This window comes from Bombina bombina, chromosome 10 (assembly GCF_027579735.1).
Source record: "Bombina bombina isolate aBomBom1 chromosome 10, aBomBom1.pri, whole genome shotgun sequence".
NCBI classification, from domain to species: Eukaryota; Metazoa; Chordata; class Amphibia; order Anura; family Bombinatoridae; genus Bombina; species Bombina bombina.
This window is the reverse complement of record NC_069508.1, coordinates 206,176,765-206,199,939: the sequence shown is the minus strand read 5'-3', so window position 1 is coordinate 206,199,939 and position 23,175 is coordinate 206,176,765. Positions and strand designations below refer to the sequence as shown.

Here is a 23,175-nt window from a genome sequence, read left to right as displayed (position 1 = left end):
TTTACATCGCAGAAACCTGACATTTTAACAGGTGTGTGTAGACTTTTTATATCCACTGTATATACATATAAAACAATACTCATTTGATTTATGGTGGAGATAAAACCATGAGATTAAAATCCTTAGTTTCAGGGGGGCGGAGCCAGCACTCAAAGCAACAAGACGTGTTTCTCCTGAGCTCTTGATTCCTGACCAAATAAAATGCCAATTATGAGCAAATTTTAACAAACTTCTGCATGAAATCCCTTTGAGGTATGCTCTGGGATAAAGGAGGCATTAAACCGTATTGACTGCCAAAGCTGATTAGGACGATCTGACAGCTAGATGTGATCTCTACAGGGCGCTATTTGCCATTTTAGAAAACTAAGCCGTCTATTATGGATATACACGGAGGCCACTTCTCTTCTTAGCCGGTATACTACAGGACAGGCTGTTTATGAAATAGGCTGTATTTTAAGACACATCTGGTCCTACACTGCTTTCCGGGGTGTCAAGCAATCAACTAAGCTGAAAAGTGAACTTGGACGCTTAAACAGGAGGCGGCCATCTTAGCCTATAATATGGAGTGGCAGATTGCTAACATGCTTCGCAATTTGCTATCTACTTTTGATAGCCAGCACAGAGAGCTTGTTGAGGAGCTAAAAGCATCTACCGACTCTACTCAGCACAACTCGGCAGTGTATAAAACTGAGAGCATTCCTGACTCCATCGGCGTACCTCAGCAGGGAAGAGGTGTGGCACAAGAAGTAAAAGACCCCTGCATTTTCACCAGCCACAAGAAGGAGAATGGTGCAGACAGCAACATTCCTACTAAATTGAAGAAGACCTCAAAAGCGCCAAGTGCAGAGTTAGCAGGCATTCAGCCTGATCGAGAGTATGGTGCTGAAAATGTTGGCGTATCTTCATCCAAATCAGGGAACCAAGTTGGCAATCTAGTGAGCCTGTACGGGCAAGGTAGGCCTGATCTGTATTCGGCAGTAACAAGCTTCCTGCTGGCCCTGCAACCGTTTGCAAGATTTCACTACGTGGGGAGTGGTGTTGGCTGTTTCTGCTGCTCCCCTGCATCTGAGTTCAAACGCTTAGGGATCGGATAATAAAAGTGTCGCTCCCACATATGGTTCCTATGAGCAGGACTGTGTTGAATGTATATACCCCATATATGCCTCTTGATGACGACTCTTTAGCAAGAAGTGTATTTGTTTTAAGGAACTAATAAAATTGCACAATTAGTATGTGGTAAAGCCTTATACAAGTTATCAGGGAGCTTACTAACTTTTCCTTCAGCCAAATGCTTTTGTTGTCTGATATGCTTCTAATGTTAAAGTGCATGTCTGTTGTACAATTGTGCCGGACCTTATTCAAATGTCGCTCTCTACCATCTTAGATCGTCATGAAAGAGTCCAGATGGGGTGCAGAACTTGAACATGCAGACCCTAGTAGCATAGGGTGAAGGACCGGTTAATTCCTATATTGAACTATTTCTATATTTGGTTCTGCTGCTCTCTTAATGTTTCACTCCACTTTGTTTGTTTGATAATTCATTACAGTTCATCGCTATTTGGTCTTAGTAAGTTAGAAGTTATGCAGCTCAATAGTCTGAGAATGGCTGGTCGTCCAGGTACATAAGCAGGCAGTAGTTTTTGTTGGTAACGCTTTCTATACATTTCTTGCGATAAGGTTAGTCGTCCTCTATATATATATATATATATATGTATATATATATATATATATTGATTTGGCAACATTTCTCCCTCAAATTCCCTTGACATTAACTCCATCTCATATTATTAGGAAGGATATTATTATTATTATTATTATCGGTTATTTGTAGAGCGCCAACAGATTCCGCAGCGCTATAAACAAAAGGGGGAGTACAACAAAACAATTATAGGGTAGAGGGCCCTGCCAAAAGTTGCACTGTTGTAGTCAGCTCTTAAGAAGGTGATCTACAAACAGCTGGACTTTTAGGCTTACATGCTAAGAGGGTTCAGGGGATTGCAGTGGAGGAGAGGAACTAGTATTAGGAATGGTTAGCGTAGGTTGTATGCGTCCCTGAACAGTAGAGTCTTTAGGGAGCACTTGAAGCTTTTAAAACTAGAAGAGAGTCTTGTGGAGCGAGGCAGAGAGTTCCACAAGATGGGAGCCAGTCTGGAGAAGTCCTGTAAACGGGAGTGTGATGAGGTGACAAGAGAGGAGGAGAGTAGGAGGTCATGAGCAGAGCGAAGGGGACGGGAGGAAGAGTATCTGGAGACAAGGTCTGAGATGTAGGGGGGAGCAGTGCAGTTGAGGGCTTTGTATGTAAGAGTTTTGTGTTTGATCCTAGAGGCAAGAGGAAGCCAGTGAAGGGATTGGCAGAGAGGCGCAGCAGATGAAGAGCGATGTGTAAGGAAGATGAGTCTGGCAGAGGCATTCATTATGGATTGTAAAGGAGCTAGGCGGCAGGTGGGGAGACCAGAGAGGACAGAGTTGCAGTAATCAAGGCGGGAAAGAATGAGAGAGTGGATTAAAATCTTGGTTGTATCTTGTGTAAGGAAATGTCTAATTTTAGAGATGTTTTTAAGGTGGAAGCGGCAGGCTGTAGCCAAGGACTGAATGTGAGGAGTGAAGGAAAGATCTGAGTCAAATGTGACCCCGAGACATCGGGCATGCGAGGTAGGGGTAATGATGGAGTTGTCGACAGTTATAGAGATATTAGGGGTGGAGATTTTGGAAGAAGGGGGGAAAATGTGGAGCTCAGTTTTGGAGAGATTTAGCTTGAGGTAGTGAGAGGACATCCAGGAAGAGATGTGAGAAAGACAGTTAGTGACACGGGTTAGCAAGGAAGGAGATAGTTCTGGTGCAGAGAAGTAGATTTGGGTGTCATCGGCATACAAATGATATTGGAAACCGTGGGACTTAATTAGGGAACCTAGTGATGACGTATAGATTGAGAAGAGAAGGGGACCGAGGACAGAGCCTTGCGGTACTCCGACAGAAAGTGGTGACGGGGCAGAGGAGGCCCCAGAGAAGGCTACACTGAAGGTACGGTTTGACAGGTAGGAAGAGAGCCACGAAAGGGCTGTGTCACAGATATTAGTCTAAACCTTAACTTTACTGCCCAGATATAGATTTATAACAATTTGACCAGATCCTAATAAATTTTTGTTTAGTCAATTACGTATAAATCCACATTACATGCTTGTTAATGAGCTACTCTATATTGCTTGTCTATTAATACTAACGTTAGGGTAGAGTTTTGCAACTGTGCGCTATGTATGCTCAGCACACATCTGAGTTAACTCACCTGTTAGCGTGTCTTATGTAATTCTCCTGACATATCTGATACCTACACGTATAGTTTATTCTGTAAGTTTCTTAATAGAGATTAGTTCAATTACATTACATTGCAGTTCTGCTAGACAGTAACAACTATATTATCATACTTTAATATTGACACTTATTAGTATACTCAGGAATATTTAATGTATGACAACAAGGAACTCTACTCCTAACCCTTAGGTATCTTGATTTTGGTTATAACACTTGACACATAAGAATGCACAATGCTTGCTGAAGATTCTAAGTGTATCTTGATAGTCCCTAATAGGGTTTATAACTGTCACCTTGCTTCATCATAGTTTTCATTCCCTGTCAGGATTATATATTGACTGATCTTCATATGTTATAGTCAAATTTTTCTGTGCCTCCAGCAATTAGTTATATGCTTCAACAGCAGAACCTTTTGTTGCACTACAACTATATGCATTTTTTTTTTCTTTTTTTTTTTTTTTCTTTTTTTTTTTTCATTTTTTTTTTTATATCATAATTGTGTTCATTACTATACCAGATTCTGGTATATTTCATAGCTATATATGAGACTGCAAACACCTATACTGAACGTTAAATGTTTAAAGTTATTTGTCCAACTTTGCAGGTTCCTCAATGTTTTCTGCTGGCTTGTATGACAGCACAGCACAGTTCAACACCTGCACTGAACACTAACTGTTTAAAGTTATTTTTCGAATTTTGAAGGTTCCTAAATGTTTTCTGCTGGCTTATCTAGCAGTACAGTACAGATCAGTATTGTATGATATTACTTAGCAGGAGCACCCTCTGTTCACATGAGACAGCTATAACAGGTGCTACCCTGCGTCAGAGGTATTATAATTTAATGTCTTTTTAATGGACTTTTGAAGTCAATGAGTATATGATGTTTAGCTAATGTTTCAGCCTGCACTGTGCATATTTCCTAGGTTCCTTATATACCCTTTTACATATAGACACCATCCACCTAAACTTTTACCTTATGTTTAGCTTATTAAGTTTATATTTGCACTAAACTGATCTTAGATGCAATGATTTTTGTGCATATTCATACTGTTATCAGTCCTGAATTGAGGGGCATTTATTAATGAGATATATAAAAATTATTACCGAAGTTCATATGTTGTGTGCCGTAAGGTAACACTTTGCATAACAGTACTCACCCATAGTTTTTCTGTATGATGGGCCTAAAGATGCCGGGAGGATCCTTATTAGTCTCCTACCTTATTTTGAAGGTACAAGAAGGACTCGAACTAGATCAAGAGGTGTTAAGTTAATGTAAACTCTAGCTTAATATCGAACTATGATGGCTTCTGTTATTGTTTTGTTAATGTGCCTGTGTGTTTACTCGTCTGAAATTAGTCTAGATATGTTGAGTTTGACGGTTGCCTAGAACCTCTAACCTAATTAATGTTCATGGGAATACAATTTAAATTATAATGATAAAATATTAATTCTTATTTTTATGTTCCTAGATCTTTATAGGTTCCTACTATTTTTAAGATCCCTTAACAGTTGCATATCCTTATATTATTATGTGCAGAGTACTTACTTATAGTGTAAGTCTCAGAGGGGTACATGTCCACTACTTTAAGTACCATAATTTTGATGGTATCACAGTTGCTAACTTGCTATATGATCTGTCTCTGACATCACACTTGCTCCTAAGCCTAGTTTCCACATTTGCTGATATGTGGTGGTTTGATATAATGTTTTGCATATTAGTATATGTTCATATTAGTGTAGTAGTGTTGCAATTTTAATAACTGAAGGCTTATTTATCCCTATTATAATATATACCCCAAATATTTAATTAATATTTCTGCCCTAGATTACCCCCCAATATCACAACTAACATAGGGTCTAGGTTTTAGAAAATATTACTCATTTGATTGTGCTAACGTCATAGTTACCTTCCAAATACTATTAACTCTAGAGGGGATATCTCTCACTTTTGGGTTTTGAAGTTAGTGCAATGCTCACCTTAATCCATATTTTCTATTAGTTATGGATTCCCTTCAGTAGTATAATTTATGATCCCTCCAGCGAAAAGTCTACATATATGGTAATAACCCCCCCCGATCATATCATTTTTCTTATACACCCTTTTATTCATAGATGCTAAATGTCACATGTTCTTTTCTAACCCTATGATTTACCCCTAATCTCTCAGAAATCATCTTGAAGGTCCCATTATATTTCTTTTGTAACCCTTACCTAGGGCTCGCCCCCCCCATACTACCCTATATTTGACAAGCGGTGCTTATCCGCTGAATTTTCTACCCCCCCCCCCCCCCCCCTTATATTTTTGAAAATAAAAATTTCAGTTGATAATTTACTTTTCACATTATATGTACAGGACCATAAGTGTCCAATACATTCGCTATCTTTCCTCTAGACAACATTTGCTTTTACTGGTCCAAATGTGGCCGCTTGCGCTCTTGAGGAAATAATTGAAGAATATAAGCAATAAAAAATAAAATAGAGGTTCTTGATATATACCTAGCTTACTACCACATTGTTACCTCATGTATAAGAATAACTATTGTAAATGTGACACTGATGTTGTATTCTGTTTCTTTTCTTATGTTGTATGGTATTTTACACATATTGTACTCACTAGCATAACCTCAATAAAAAACGTTTAAAAAAAAAAATCCTTAGTTTCATAAAAGTAAGATGCATATAATTATTGTATAGAAGATTATCCCCTCTTGCTTTTCCCCAGAAGTAAACTGTATACATTGTTATTAATGTACCAGGGAACTCTGGTTAATATATGCAAATTATCTCACATTTATTGCTTCCAAGTACTTTTTTAAACCCCTTTATAGGATGGGTGCAGCAAGAGAATCCCCTTCTGGACAGTTGTTTTGAGGGGGGGGGGGTTAGTCTCATCAGCATAAGGTAGGTTTAACTTGCTGCTTTCCAAAGAAAAAGCATTGGTAACAATCTGTGCAGTGTACGTGTGGGAAAAGCAAGCAGGGCTTCTTGCCTAGATTTGTGATAATCTTCTATACAATAATTCCATGTCTCATACATATATATATACAGTATATATAAATAGTGATATACACACACTTTATTTACATGGAAAAAGATATGTAGAACACCACTATCTATGAGTAGTTCAGGATAAGAATTTAATTTGGTTTTCAAAACCTGTTATTTTTGGTAATTTCTGTGAATTTGTTTTGTGTGCTTTTTGCAGATCATTTTAACACCGATAGAAGTTGCTATAGAAGATATGCAGAAAAAGACACAGGAGTTGGCGTTTGCAACACATCAAGATCCCGCAGATCCTAAGATGCTGCAAATGGTCCTACAAGGATCAGTGGGAACCACAGTGAATCAGGTTCGATATCATTATGAGACATTATCTGCTCCCTGTATGTCACATGCAGGAGAATCCTTTATGCTTAACATTAAGATCTGTTTATTTCATCGTAGTAAGAAGGTGAAAGAGAAATAAATATTAATACAAAGATTCTTCTATTTGGTGTCCGCTAATTAAATGAGTATTTTGCATTTCTTTTCTAGGGACCTTTAGAAGTTGCTCAGGTGTTTTTATCAGAAATACCAAATGACCCGAAACTCTTCAGACATCATAATAAACTGAGACTTTGTTTTAAAGACTTCACAAAAAGGTATTTAATAGGTTTGTCTGGGTTTTATTGTTTGTTGTTGGCTGATGTGACAGAATGAGTTCTAGATCTTAGTATAGACGCGGCTGCATTTTATCTGGTTTTGTACTCGCTGATAAATCTCTTCTTATTGAGGGGGACATTATGTGGAAATAAATTGTTTTACTGAATTTTTTCATATAGGGCTCAATTCTCTGCTTTTTCTGGCATTAATATTCATCACAGTGATCCTCACTTGCGCAGCTGTCACTTAAAGGGCCGTTCTAGTGAAACAAGTGTAATTTTAGCAATAGCAACCCTGCAAGCCCATGGGATTAACCCCCGAAAATGGGCTAAACACATAGTTAAAGTATTGCTTGGGAGCCGCAGATAACCACTGGTTTCAAGTGGACAATGCCGTTGTGCGACTGATACTGCTGATTGGCTCAACAACTTTTTCTGCTCATGACCAGCAGTTCTCTGTGGCTCCCATGTTGTGGTTTAGTATATTTTATAAAATATCTACATTGAAGACCAGGTGACCACAGTGACTAACTTAGGTAAATTGAATAAAACGTAATAATACAAGAATTGCTAGTAATCTAAGAAATAACCATAAAACTAAGTCAGAGCTAAATAACTCATTTATATCTAAGAATGTCACTAAGAAAAGGGATTTTAAAGTTCCAGCCCATTAGCAGTTGTTTAAAATTGCATTCTCTTTCTGAATCATGAAAGTTACCGTGCTGGTTCTACAAAACTGGGGAATGGTTAATAAAGGGATTACCGATCTTTTTAAACCATAAACAAGTAGCCTGTCCCTTTAAGGTAAACTACTGCTCACACTGCGTGCCGCTTTTACCAAAAAACACTGAGACCTACATTCAATGTATTTTAAAGGTTTCCCTAAATAATTTTATTTGTTCTGTTTAGTTTGATGCCATATTGTGTTTTTGTTTATTTTAAAGGTGTGAAGATGCACTGCGTAAAAACAAAAGTCTGATTGGTCCAGATCAAAAGGAATATCAGCGCGAATTAGAAAGAAATTACCATCGTCTGAAGGAAGCACTACAGCCACTTATCAACCGAAAGATCCCTCAGTTATACAAAACTGTTATACCCGTGACCTGTCACAGGTAAATGCCTTTAGTGCCGTTCCTTAGCGCACAGACCCAGCGTTTAACCATGATAGGTAGTGATTGCTTTCATTGCCCTATTAAACTGTGCTCCCTTCATCCTCCACATGGAGCAGAATCTGGCTTTTTAGTGTTAAAATCTGCTGCAGCTGCGCCAGTTAGCCATGCCAGCGTACAATGGGTTAAATCCATGACATCACACTGTAGGTTTATAGATCATCTTTTATTTGACTGATTTGCTATTAACTCATTGTGGCACTTGGAACTCACGGAGTATTTCTTTTATCACTTTTGCAGATCACTAAAGGCACAATTGTGACATTAAGGTGTTTAGTTTTCAGCCTTTGTTTCTTTAAGGGGATGGACAGAAATTCCAAACTCTGCCCTTATAAATGGTATTAAGTTCCACCCCTTGCAGAGCCCTTTATACTTTTTGTTGGTAGCATGTTTGTTTCTTTTCTTCTTCTTTTAAAGGGACGGTGAGCACCTTGCAATTACAAGACATTTCTGTTGTTTTGCTATAAAATAACTTATCCGAAAGAGTTTAAACCCTTTTACAACTAATTAACATCCCTTTTACTGCAGTTATTTTTCAATAGCTAAACTCCGCCCACTATTTGCCTTATTAGGAGGAGCCAATCTGCTCTTTAGTCTGCAGACAACAAGGCTAGGTACTGTCATAAAGTTAGTATAAAGTACATTGTTTGCTGTTGTAATCAGCTAAAGCCTATTAGACATATATGTAGCAGGGGTCGCCTTGAGACGTCAGCGAGGTGCATTTAAACTTCTGCAGATTAAAAAAACATAATTTATGTAAGAACTTACCTGATAAATTCATTTCTTTCATATTAGCAAGAGTCCATGAGCTAGTGACGTATGGGATATACATTCCTACCAGGAGGGGCAAAGTTTCCCAAACCTTAAAATGCCTATAAATACACCCCTCACCACACCCACAATTCAGTTTAACGAATAGCCAAGAAGTGGGGTGATAAGAAAAAAGTGCGAAAGCATATAAAATAAGGAATTGGAATAATTGTGCTTTATACAAAAAAATCATAACCACCACAAAAAAGGGTGGGCCTCATGGACTCTTGCTAATATGAAAGAAATGAATTTATCAGGTAAGTTCTTACATAAATTATGTTTTCTTTCATGTAATTAGCAAGAGTCCATGAGCTAGTGACGTATGGGATAATGACTACCCAAGATGTGGATCTTTCCACGCAAGAGTCACTAGAGAGGGAGGGATAAAATAAAGACAGCCAATTCCTGCTGAAAATAATCCACACCCAAAATAAAGTTTAATGAAAAACATAAACAGAAGATTCAAACTGAAACCGCTGCCTGAAGTACTTTTCTACCAAAAACTGCTTCAGAAGAAGAAAATACATCAAAATGGTAGAATTTAGTAAAAGTATGCAAAGAGGACCAAGTTGCTGCTTTGCAAATCTGATCAACCGAAGCTTCATTCCTAAACGCCCAGGAAGTAGAAACTGACCTAGTAGAATGAGCTGTAATCCTTTGAGGCGGAGTTTTACCCGACTCGACATAGGCATGATGAATTAAAGATTTCAACCAAGATGCCAAAGAAATGGCAGAAGCTTTCTGGCCTTTTCTAGAACCGGAAAAGATAACAAATAGACTAGGGGCTCCATGTACTAAGCCGTCAATTCATCCGTCATTTTAGACGCGGATAAACTCGCCGTTACTCGCCGCGGGCGAAATGGTGTCCGCTGTCACTATGTACTAATAATCCCCCAATAAATAGACAAGTCTAGCCCGCCGCGAGCAGTGGCGGATTATTGATAAATTTGACGCCTCGCTCGCCGCGACTAAGCTGATGTACTTAACTTTCAGTTGAATTGTCTGGCCAATTATTAACACGTGACATGCAAGGTGTCACGAACATCATATTAGTCGCGGGAATAGAATTTTGCTCCTATAAAAGTTCAACTTATCTAAACAACTTTATTATTGTTCAAAATTTTTTGAAGAGTGATAACAGAGCGTTATTTTTGTAATATTTATTTACAATTTGGATATGGCTTCATCTGGATCTGATAATATATAAATATTAATCTAAAAATAATTATAAAGATTGACAACTATACAATACAAATTTAAAATATAGATTACTCTTTAATTACAGTCGACAAATTTGGCGCAATTTATGTACATGGAAATGAGAGACAAATTAGACGCCAGTTATGCTGTACAATGCTGATATTACTGCTTTTTATATATGTCTAGACTGGCGTCTAGATTGACTTTCCTATTGTTTTGTACCTTGCCCGCCACCTAAAAGGTGGCGAGGCAAAAATAACGAGGTGGGAGCGGAAATTGTAGCGAGCGGACAAATAGATTTTTTAGTACATTCGTTTTTGGCGAGTTGGTGGTCAAATGTGTCTAATTACAGTGAAAAATGGAGAGGTAGCGAGGTTTGGCGGATAAGTACGCTCGCAATTTTAAAGATGCGAGTTTGAACATAGTTGACGACTTTGTACATATCAGTTTGCGAGTTTTGACGCGAGATTTGTTGCGGGTAGCTTGCTGACTGCTTAGTACATGGAGCCCTTGAAGTCTTTTGGAAAGACTTAGTAGCTTCAACATAATATTTCAAAGCTCTAACAACATCCAAAGAATGCAACGATTTCTCCTTAGAATTCTTAGGATTAGGACATAATGAAGGAACCACAATTTCTCTACTAATGTTGTTGGAATTCATAACCTTAGGTAAAAATTCAAAAGAAGTTCGCAACACCGCCTTATCCTGATGAAAAATCAGTAAAGGAGACTCACAAGAAAGAGCAGATAATTCAGAGACTCTTCTGGCAGAAGAGATCGCCAAAAGGAACAAAACTTTCCAAGAAAGTAATTTAATGTCCAATGAATGCATGGGTTCAAAAGGAGGAGCTTGAAGAGCCCCCAGAACCAAATTCAAACTCCAAGGAGGAGAAATTGACTTAATGACAGGTTTTATACGAACCAAAGCTTGTACAAAACAATGAATATCAGGAAGATTAGCAATCTTTCTGTGAAAAAGAACAGAAAGAGCAGAGATTTCTCCTTTCAAAGAACTTGCGGATAAACCTTTATCTAAACCATCCTGAAGAAACTGTAAAATTCTCGGAATTCTAAAAGAATGCCAAGAAAAATGATGAGAAAGACACCAAGAAATATAAGTCTTCCAGACTCTATAATATATCTCTCTGGATACAGATTTACGAGCCTGTAACATAGTATTAATCACAGAGTCAGAGAAACCTCTTTGACCAAGAATCAAGCGTTCAATCTCCATACCTTTAAATTTAAGGATTTGAGATCCTGATGGAAAAAAGGACCTTGCGACAGAAGGTCTGGTCTTAGCGGAAGAGTCCACGGATGGCAAGAGGCCATCCGGACAAGATCCGCATACCAAAACCTGTGAGGCCATGCCGGAGCTACCAGCAGAACAAACGAGCATTCCTTCAGAATCTTGGAGATTACTCTTGGAAGAAGAACTAGAGGCGGAAAGATATAGGCAGAATGATACTTCCAAGGAAGTGATAATGCATCCACTGCTTCCGCCTGAGGATCCCGGGATCTGGACAGATACCTGGGAAGTTTCTTGTTTAGATGAGACGCCATCAGATCTATTTCTGGAAGCTCCCACATTTGAACAATCTGAAGAAATACCTCTGGGTGAAGAGACCATTCGCCCGGATGCAACGTTTGGCGACTGAGATAATCCGCTTCCCAGTTGTCTATACCTGGGATATGAACCGCAGAGATTAGACAGGAGCTGGATTCCGCCCAAACCAGAATTCGAGATACTTCTTTCATAGCCAGAGGACTGTGAGTCCCTCCTTGATGATTGATGTATGCCACAGTTGTGACATTGTCTGTCTGAAAACAAATGAAAGATTCTCTCTTCAGAAGAGGCCAAGACTGAAGAGCTCTGAAAATTGCACAGAGTTCCAAAATATTGATCGGTAATCTCACCTCCTGAGATTCCCAAACTCCTTGTGCCGTCAGAGATCCCCACACAGCTCCCCAACCTGTAAGACTTGCATCTGTTGAAATTACAGTCCAGGTCGGAAGAACAAAAGAAGCCCCCTGAATTAAACGATGGTGATCTGTCCACCACGTTAGAGAGTGTCGTACAATCGGTTTTAAAGATATTAATTGAGATATCTTTGTGTAATCCCTGCACCATTGATTCAGCATACAGAGCTGAAGAGGTCGCATGTGAAAACGAGCAAAGGGGATCGCGTCCGATGCAGCAGTCATAAGACCTAGAATTTCCATGCATAAGGCTACAGAAGGGAATGATTGTGACTGAAGGTTTCGACAAGCTGAAATCAATTTTAGACGTCTCTTGTCTGTCAAAGACAGAGTCATGGACACTGAATCTATCTGGAAACCCAGAAAGGTTACCCTTGTCTGAGGAATCAATGAACTTTTTAGTGAATTGATCCTCCAACCATGATCTTGAAGAAACAACACAAGTCGATTCGTATGAGATTCTGCTAAATGTAAAGACTGAGCAAGTACCAAGATATCGTCCAAATAAGGAAATACCACAATACCCTGTTCTCTGATTACAGACAGAAGGGCACCGAGAACCTTTGTAAAAATTCTTGGAGCTGTAGCTAGGCCAAACGGCAGAGCCACAAACTGGTAATGCTTGTCCAGAAAAGAGAATCTCAGGAACTGATAATGATCTGGATGAATCGGAATATGCAGATATGCATCCTGTAAATCTATTGTGGACATATAATGCCCTTGCTGAACAAAAGGCAAGATAGTCCTTACAGTTACCATTTTGAACGTTGGTATCCTTACATAACGATTCAATATTTTTAGATCCAGAACTGGTCTGAAGGAATTCCCCTTCTTTGGTACAATGAAGAGATTTGAATAAAACCCCAGCCCCTGTTCCAGAACTGGAACTGGCATAATTACTCCAGCCAACTCTAGATCTGAAACACATTTCAGAAATGCTTGAGCTTTCACTGGATTTACTGGGACACGGGAAAGAAAAAATCTCTTTGCAGGAGGTCTTATCTTGAAACCAATTCTGTACCCTTCTGAAACAATGTTCTGAATCCAAAGATTGTGAACAGAATTGATCCAAATTTCTTTGAAAAAAACGTAACCTGCCCCCTACCAGCTGAGCTGGAATGAGGGCCGCACCTTCATGTGGACTTAGAAGCTGGCTTTGCTTTTCTAGAAGGCTTGGATTTATTCCAGACTGGAGATGGTTTCCAAACTGAAACTGCTCCTGAGGATGAAGGATCAGGCTTTTGTTCTTTGTTGAAACGAAAGGAACGAAAACGATTATTAGCCCTGTTTTTACCCTTAGATTTTTTATCCTGTGGTAAAAAAGTTCCTTTCCCACCAGTAACAGTTGAGATAATAGAATCCAACTGAGAACCAAATAATTTGTTACCCTGGAAAGAAATGGAAAGTAGAGTCAATTTAGAAGACATATCAGCATTCCAAGTTTTAAGCCATAAAGCTCTTCTAGCTAAAATAGCTAGAGACATAAACCTGACATCAACTCTGATAATATCAAAAATGGCATCACAGATAAAATTATTAGCATGTTGAAGAAGAAGAATAATATTATGAGAATCATGATCTGTTACTTGTTGCGCTAAAGTTTCCAACCAAAAAGTTGAAGCTGCAGCAACATCAGCCAATGATATAGCAGGTCTAAGAAGATTACCTGAACACAGATAAGCTTTTCTTAGAAAGGATTCAATTTTCCTATCTAAAGGATCCTTAAACGAAGTACCATCTGACGTAGGAATAGTAGTACGTTTAGCAAGGGTAGAAATAGCCCCATCAACTTTAGGGATTTTGTCCCAAAATTCTAATCTGTCAGACGGCACAGGATATAATTGCTTAACACGTTTAGAAGGAGTAAATGAATTACCCAAATTATTCCATTCTCTGGAAATTACTTCAGAAATAGCACCAGGAACAGGAAAAACTTCTGGAATAACCACAGGAGATTTAAAGACCTTATCTAAACGTTTAGATTTAGTATCAAGAGGACCAGAATCCTCAATTTCTAAAGCAATTAGTACTTCTTTAAGTAAAGAACGAATAAATTCCATTTTAAATAAATATGAAGATTTATCAGCATCAACCTCTGAGACAGAATCCTCTGAACCAGAAGAGTCATTAGAATCAGAATGATGATGTTCATTTAAAAATTCATCTGTATAAAGAGAAGTTTTAAAAGATTTTTTATGTTTACTAGAAGGAGGAATAACAGACATAGCCTTCTTGATGGATTCAGAAACAAAATCTCTTATGTTATCAGGAACATTCTGAACATTAGATGTTGATGGAACTGCAACAGGTAATGGTACATTACTAAAGGAAATATTATCTGCATTAACAAGTTTGTCATGACAATTAATACAAACAACAGCTGGAGGAACAGCTACCAAAAGTTTACAGCAGATACACTTAGCTTTGGTAGTTCCAGCACCAGACAGCGATTTTCCTGAAGTATCTTCTGACTCAGATGCAACGTGAGACATCTTGCAATATGTAAGAGAAAAAAACAACATATAAAGCAAAATTGATCAAATTCCTTAAATGACAGTTTCAGGAATGGGAAAAAATGCCAAGGAACAAGCTTCTAGCAACCAGAAGCAAAGAAAAAATTAGACTTAAATAATGTGGAGACAAAAAGCGACGCCCATATTTTTTTAGCGCCAAATAAGACGCCCACATTATTTGGCGCCTAAATGCTTTTGGCGCCAAAAATGACGCCACGTCCGGAACGCCGACATTTTTTGGCGCAAAAGAACGTCAAAAATGACGCAACTTCCGGCGACACGTATGACGCCGGAAACAGAAAAGATTTTTTGTGCCAAAAAAGTCCGCGCCAAGAATGACGCAATGAAGCATTTTCAGCCCCCGCGAGCCTAACAGCCCACAGGGAAAAAAGTCAAATCTTTAAGGTAAGAAAAATATTTGATTCAAGTGCATTATCCCAAATATGAAACTGACTGTCTGAAAATAAGGAAAGTTGAACATCCTGAGTCAAGGCAAATAAATGTTTGAATACATATATTTAGAACTTTATTAAAAAAGTGCCCAACCATAGCTTAGAGTGTCACAGAAAATAAGATTTACTTACCCCAGGACACTCATCTACATGTTGTAGAAAGCCAAACCAGTACTGAAACGAGAATCAGTAGAGGAAATGGTAAATATAAGAGTATATCGTCGATCTGAAAAGGGAGGTAAGAGATGAATCTCTACGACCGATAACAGAGAACCTATGAAATAGACCCCGTAGAAGGAGATCATTGAATTCAAACAGGCAATACTCTCTTAACATCCCTCTGACATTCACTGCAAGCTGAGAGGAAAACCGGGCTCCAACCTGCTGCAGAGCGCATATCAACGTAGAATCTAGCACAAACTTACTTCACCACCTCCATAGGAGGCAAAGTTTGTAAAACTGAATTGTGGGTGTGGTGAGGGGTGTATTTATAGGCATTTTAAGGTTTGGGAAACTTTGCCCCTCCTGGTAGGAATGTATATCCCATACGTCACTAGCTCATGGACTCTTGCTAATTACATGAAAGAAATCTTCAATTTCTAGAGCTAAGTTACATGAAAAGGGAGAAAAATGTCTTGCACTTTAGAGTTCCCAGGTGAAGCTTGCTCCACCCCCCCTTATCAGTGTCTTACCCCAAACCCTGAGCTATTATGTAACAAAGTGTGCACGTGAGGATAATTACTTATGGGAGGGACATCAGGTACTGCTATTATTTGTTGCCAAGAGGCTTGCTTGTTTCCATGGGGATAGTGTCACATGCTTAGTGAAAGCTTCAGCATTATACTGTGCACTGCTTTAGTCGGGTGTCATGCGACTGTGCCCCCTACCGTGCATGTGCACGAGTGCATTCTGCCATAGCTATGGCCTGTATAGCACCTTCAGTATATGGAAATGTCCAGGGGGGGAGCGTGCTGCAAACAAAACTATGCCTGAATTAAAAGGGTTAATGAGAGTTAGAAAAAAAACATTTTGCAGGTAAGCTTTGGCTGCATTATATATTTAGAAACTTATGTTAGTTCATACTGTTTTATGTCCCTTTAAGGTTTTTTAAAAAAAATTACATAATATAATTATTATTCAATTCAATAAAACTACATTCACCATTTTCCTTATTAGGAGGAGCCAATCAGGGCTTTAGTGTAAAGTGCATTGTTTTGAAGTTATCTGATGAAACCAATTAGGGACATACATGTAGCAAAGTTAGCCTTGATAAGTTAGCAGGTTCATTTCAAGGTCTAAAAATTAGAAATTGCTCAATTTTCAGAGATAAATTACAGGAAAAGGGGGCAAAATAAATAATTAAATATATTGCAAAGTTGTTTCGTTACACATAAACATTTTATATACAAATCTCAAGGTCTTTACTGTCCTTTTAACCCTTTGGCTACTTAGCCATTTCCCACCTGTGTGCTAAGCTGGTTTTGAGCTTTTTGTTGCAGTTCATATTTAAACACTTTTAGAAGTAAAGTTTGTGTGAATAAACTATACAAATGATATATTGTTTTTTTCAGCAGACCCAGCAGATTCAAAATATAACATTATTATATGTGTATGTATCATCCGGTTTAAAAAATAGCGCGTAAAATGTGAAAAAAAAGGTTTTTTTACTCCTGACTTAATAAATAATAGTACGTAATTTTATTTTCTAAGCTCTATCATCAAAACCTGTGTGGAAAAATATTTGTAGTAGGTAACCTGTCTGAAATAAGCAGAAATTAATAACATTTCACTGTTTTTTCCACTGTTGCAGGCATTCAATTTAATAAATTATCAAAAACAGCATCTTAGAATTTACTGTACTGTCTTCAGCAATGAAACAGTTCTAGCCACCTGAGAAATTAAATTGGGGTACACAAAGCAGACATTTGCAGAAAGTACACCCCTTGGTGCATCAAATGAGGGGCTACAAATATTTCTAGCATGAATTTTGGGTGCGCAGCAATTAATGGAATAAGTAGCATTACTTTAAAAAAAATTCTAAGCAAAGAGCCATATTCCTGTTATTATTTCATTGTCTCTTTTTGTGCTAGCAATACTTGTAGCCCCTTATTTGATGCACCAAGGGGTGTACTTTCCAAAAATATGTACTTTATTTAATTTATCTTAGTTTCCCAGGTTTCTACAGCTGTCTGATTGCAGACATCACCCATAAAAGTTAAAAGGCTAATTTTTTTTTTTTAAATATTTCAAGATTACCACGTCTGCAATTAAACAGTTCTAACCACTTGGAAAATTAAAATATGGTACTCAAAGCAGACATTTGTAGAAAGTGCATCCTTTGGTGCATGAAATGAGGGGCTACGTGTATCCCTAGCACATCATTGAGGTGCACAACGATTAATGGGAATATGGTGCTTTGCATAAAATAATATTTTATTTTATTTTTTAGCAAAGAGCCATATTCCACTTACATTGTCTATTTTTGTGCTAGCAATACTCGTAGCCCCCCATTGGATGCACCAAAGGGTGTATAAATATTTAGTTTCTATACCGTATGCATCATCAGTGAAGGAATCTGCGCTCATAGAGAACTCAGCTGCTTCCTCAGCACTGAGACACTTCACCATAATTCTCTTTACAAAATAAATAGATATTTTAAAGGAATTATGTCGTTAGAAAATATATAATTTGTATTGCAAAAAATAAGCTTCTTTGAATTAAAAATACAGAAGTTTTGAAAGCTGGAGAGAGCTGCGTAAAGAGGGTGTTATACTCATCTTCCACACACGCTAAAAGACTGCTTATAAAAATATTATTTGGTGTTTTGTTTTTTTAAATAGCATTCCTCTACCATTTATTAATTTGTAACCACATTATCTGGGTGATCATGGGATTACAAATATAATATCGATCCGTATTGTAAAAGGGAATGCAACATTTCTCAGCTAGGTGATCACTGCTGTAACGCTCGTTACCACGGTGATCATTTAGCTATAATACTTAAACTGATATGTATTTTGGGGGTCTCCAGGCAATTTTGATCTTTATTTATGTGCCTTTAGAGGCCCCCAAATCCTTTTTTTTTTTCACTTTTTAAAATATTTTTTTTTCTCACTTTTTTATTGTTTATTGTACACCCCAAAAACGTATACCATTGGAAAGGGTAAACGATTACCTTTCCAATGGTGGTTGTGGGGGTCTGTTGCTGCCCAAGATAAGGCATCTAAGCAACATAACCCCATTTGCCTATAACTGACAATTGTCAGTTTTAAATAAAGTTGCAAGGTGACGTCATCATTACGTCATTGCTCTTGACGTCCCCGCATGAAACATGAAGCCCCAGCGATGCCTGTCACTATACAGGCCAGATCGCCGGATTGGGTGGGAGCCCCCATATCTCCATAAAGGTGGGTGAGTGCTAGCGACAGCTCTGAGCACTCAAGGGGTTAAAGGGACCTTGTATTGAACTATTTTGTTTTTTTGTTTAGACCTAAATGAAGTCATTTCAGATGTTTTTTATTATTATTATTATTTTTAAAACCTCATGTCCTGAAAAAATCAGTACTTTCTTGTGATTCTTGGTTTGTCCCTCTCCACCAGTAAATGTTACTGTGTTTTTTTTATGTGATTATGGTTTGTATCAAACCTTGTGCCTTTCTAATTATTCTCAGGTTTATGAAATATCCCAATCTTACTAATTGTCATTATTGCACTTCAGGGATTCTTTCAGCAGAATGAGTCTACGGAAAATAGACCTCTGAACAAAAGATGAGGAAGCTCTATGGACTCAATAACCAGAAGACAAGAGACAATGTATTTTAGTCCTATATATTGCAACTTTATGGCCAAAGGTGGTCTTCAATTTCACCAGTGGACTGTTCCTGGAAGCAGCAATTAGATATATTTTTTACTAGCCGCATGTTACAACAACCATGTTTTACCACTATTTATAGCAAATCAATGTTGATATTTGTTTAGATTATTTTTTATTTATATTCAGACTGTTTCAAATGGTATTTTTTTATGTTTTTAAGGTACTGTTGAATATGTTCATTTTCACCAAATTCGTGGCACAAGTATTTCTCAGTCACAAAAGAAATCAACGAAATACGTTTTTTTTAGTCATGTTTGATAAAGGGACAGTAGCGTTAAAATTAAACTCTAATGATTCAGGTAGAGCATATCATTTTAAACAACTTTACAATTTTTTTTCTCTTATCCAATTTTCTTCATTCGTCCTTTGTTGAAGAGTAAAACCTAGATATGATCAGGATTGTGCATTTGCTTTTAGATGTCTATGGTAGCAGTGTGTAACTACTACAAATATTCTTTTGATGCCAGAATGCTAAAGAAACGTGCACACTCCTAAGCTCCTATGAGCCCATCTAGGTTTATGCTTCAACAAAGGATATCAAGAGAATGTAGCACATTTGATCATAGAAGTAAGTTGGAAAGTTGTTTAAATGACTTTCTCTTTATGAATAAGGAAAGTAATGTTTGCTTCACTGTCTATTTATTTATCTGGCACTTGGGATTTGCATAGAATATTAAGTATTAGCTTCTTCACAACAGGATATTAATTAGAAAGCCTAGGAATTTATTTCTAAAATAAACTATTATGTATCTGGTGAAGATGCGATTTGTAATCATTCAAATAAAGGCTGTAGAGAGGTTGCCTAGTACAGTACCAATGTGTAATAATTCATTTGCAATATTACCATTATGGGATTTGCCCCATGATACTGATTGGGTTTTGCCTTAAAACATAAAATGATTCCTTAATGATTTTCATAATATTTTTGTGAATCTTGTGTAGAATCAGTAGAGTGTAGGAAAGCACACTTTTTAGTTAAACTAAATAGTTTATATATTTCCATTCTAAAGCCTTTGTTTGAGTCTAAATTAGTTTTCTTAAATCATTCAAACGTATTTCTTCTAATGGTCTATAGGTACATAATATGCATAACTACCTAATTCATTTATCAAAAGCAAGTTTTAAAGGTACTGCCCCCTTTATGCTTTTTAGATAGATATTTTTAGTTTTTTATGGTGCAAGATTCTGTTTTCTAGCTGGAAATACAATTCTGCAAGAAATAACTGCATGCAATACAGCATCTGCAAATGATATAACCTTGGTTTAATAATTGGTGTCAAATCATATTTACTGAATATTATTTGTTGTATTGTTTAGACAAAAATGTGTAAGACTATTAAACACATTGCGTGTAGGACATACAACGTCACACAGTTGAATCTACATCTTTTTTTTGTAATTTTATTTTCAGTTGCAGTATTTTTAATGCCTTCCTGATTATGAAATTATGTAATCTAGTATCTGATTTTTTTTTCTATGTATTGCAGTTTAACTCATTTTTCAAGTTCGAAAAAGCAAGGTGTAAGATTTCCAAGATATGTGTGAATTATAGAAGCTCAAAGCTGGTTTTATTTATTTTTCAATTGAAATCCCCGCCAAAAATGTTCACTTTGTAAGGATTTGTAAGTTCTATACAATGGTACTGTAATTATTGGGCACATGCCTGAAGGAAAAATGTTTTAATGTAGAATACATTTCATGTTTTTATTCCTTATGATTATTAAAATCATGTCCTGCTCCTGTAATTAAATTGAAACACATCCTACGTCAATGTTTAATTGGTGTCTGTCACTTGTGTATCCTGTTATACGTTTTAAGTTCCTTTGACTGATTTCTTTTCTTTTCTGTATAATCAGATTCTAAAGCACATTTATATAATATTAGGATCTCCGTCATTCAATTTAAAACAAATCAAACATTACATACATTACATGTACATAGCATTGTATTGAATCATTATTCACAATAACAAAGCGCGGTTACAGATGACATCATTAGCATAAAACACAAGTATATTCCAGCTGTTGACATTAAGTGTCTGTAAACGTAATATTTATTAACATTTCATTTATCATATTAATATAATAGTAGTGTTTTGCCAGCATGTATATTATATTTTCGTGCCTGAAACATTATATATATTTGTTCTTTGAACTTACCGCATTACACTTGTCTCTGTCCTCCCCGGTCTCAATTCGCTGCTTGCCATAAAGCCTAACATTGTGCCTTATCCAAACAAATTTCACTAGCCCGCCCCTACCTCCGCTAAAGCTCTCCTCCTAACATCCTTGCATGCTCTATCTTCACATTCTTATACTGTCTGCAGGGGGAGCCCTGCGATTATAATGTGCATCATGCGCAGCACTTCAGAGACTACATGGAACACACTCAATGTACACTAAACGGAACACAGTATTATACCGCAATAGTCCTACCGCTTTAACTATCGAAAAAAATTAAAAGGCCAAATTCGGATAGGCGGCCTGCAAGGGTCTGACCATCCTTAGACATTGATCATGGCTTTAGGATGCATGGTGGGTGTTGCCTGCCTATCCCTAAGCACACAAGATTATTCATTGGTTTTTCAGATGAGGAGTAAAATCACCCTGTAACGCTCACTTTGCTGCTAGGGTCTAACACAAGAGTATTCATTGGTTTTGCTCCAAGTTGTCTTGGACTATGGCCTAAATCTAGGGTCCTTGTTTCCCCTGACACATTGTGTACCTTGTATATGCAGCTGACATATTTGGTGGTTATCAGAATGTTACCATGGATTCTCACCTGTTCTTGCTGCCATCTAGTGCTCTTGCAAATAAATAACCTTCTTGCAAAACTGCTGCCTTATGTCTGCTTTTCAACAAACAATACCAAAAGAACAATGCAAATTTCATAATAAAAGTATATTCAAAAGTTCTTTAAAATCAAATGCTCTGTCTGAATCATGAAATAAATGTTATTTTCCACAGTCCAATAAACCAATAGAGAAATACGGTAGTTATTCAAATAACAAACAGTATTCTCTAGGATTTTTCTATCATCAAAGTCTGGTAATAAAGCAGAATCATACCCATGCACTTATACTGCACTTTTCTGCACTTATACTGCGCTCTCCCCTTACTACCTGTCCCCTTGATCCTATCCCCTCACAGCTACTCCCCCCTCACTCTCTTCTACCCTTACCCCTATACTCACACACATTTTCAACCTCTTCCTCAGTACCGGTATATTTCCCTCATCTATGAAACATGCACTGGTCACACCTATCCTCAAAAAAACTTATCTTAAACACCAACCTCTCCATCCAACTACCGCCCTATTTCCCTACTTCCCTCTTGCCTCAAAGCTTCTCGAAAAGCTAGTATATGCATGCCTATCCCATTTCCCTACATTAAACTCCCTCCTTGACCACTGCAATCTGGATTTCATCCCCATCACTCCACAGAGACAGCAATCGTTAAGGTTACCAACAACCTACTTACAGCAAAATCCAAAGGCCACTTCTCTCTGCTTATCCTCCTTGATCTGTCCACAGCCTTTGATACTGTTGACCACCCTCTTTTGCTCCAAACCCTCCAATCCTTCGGGAATTTGTGACACAGACCACTTGTGGTTCTCTTCCTACCTGTCAAACCGTACCTTTAGTGTAGCCTTATCCGGGGCCTCCTCTGCCCTGTCACCACTTTCTATCGGGGTACCGCAAGGCTCTGTCCTCGGTCCCTTTCTCTTCTCAATCTACACGTCGTCATTAGGTTCCCTAATAAAGTCCCACGGTTTCCAATATCATGTGTATGCAGACGGCCCCCAAATCTACTTCTCTGCACCAGACCTGTCTTCTTCCTTGCTAACCCGTGTCACTGTCTTTCTCACATCTCTTCCTGGATGCCCTCTCACTACCTTAAGCTAAATCTCTCCAAAACTGAGCTCCTTATTCCCCCCCCCCCCCTCCTTCCAAAATCTCGACCCCCAATCTCTCTATAACTGTCGAACTCCATTATTACCCCTACCCTGATGCCCGATGTTTTGGGGTCACATTTGACTCAGATCTTTCACTCCTCACTTTCAGTCCTTGGCTAAATCCTGCCGCTTCCACCTTTTAAAACATCTCTAAAATTAGACATTTCCTTACACAAGACACAACTAAGATTTTAATCCACTCTCTCATCCTTTCCCGCATCTATTACAGCATCTCTGTCCTCTCTGGTCTCCCCAGCTGCCACCTAGCTCCTT

The 23,175-nt window shown here is 37.8% G+C and overlaps 1 protein-coding gene across 13 annotated transcripts in view; it reads left to right on the top strand.

Annotated features, from left to right (window-relative positions):
• Window positions 1-21,781, top strand: part of DOCK7 (dedicator of cytokinesis 7) — a 695,569-nt gene extending 673,788 nt beyond the window's left edge. For all 13 annotated transcript variants that reach the window (XM_053693655.1, XM_053693653.1, XM_053693652.1 and 10 more), the window contains 4 exons: window positions 6,515-6,658; window positions 6,844-6,950; window positions 7,895-8,062; window positions 18,793-21,781. In XM_053693655.1, the coding sequence (XP_053549630.1) occupies window positions 6,515-6,658; window positions 6,844-6,950; window positions 7,895-8,062; window positions 18,793-18,835 (462 nt within the window). In that variant the 3' untranslated portion in view covers window positions 18,836-21,781. The remainder of the gene's footprint in view (window positions 1-6,514; window positions 6,659-6,843; window positions 6,951-7,894; window positions 8,063-18,792) is intronic.
• Window positions 21,782-23,175: the final 1,394 nt, after the last annotated feature.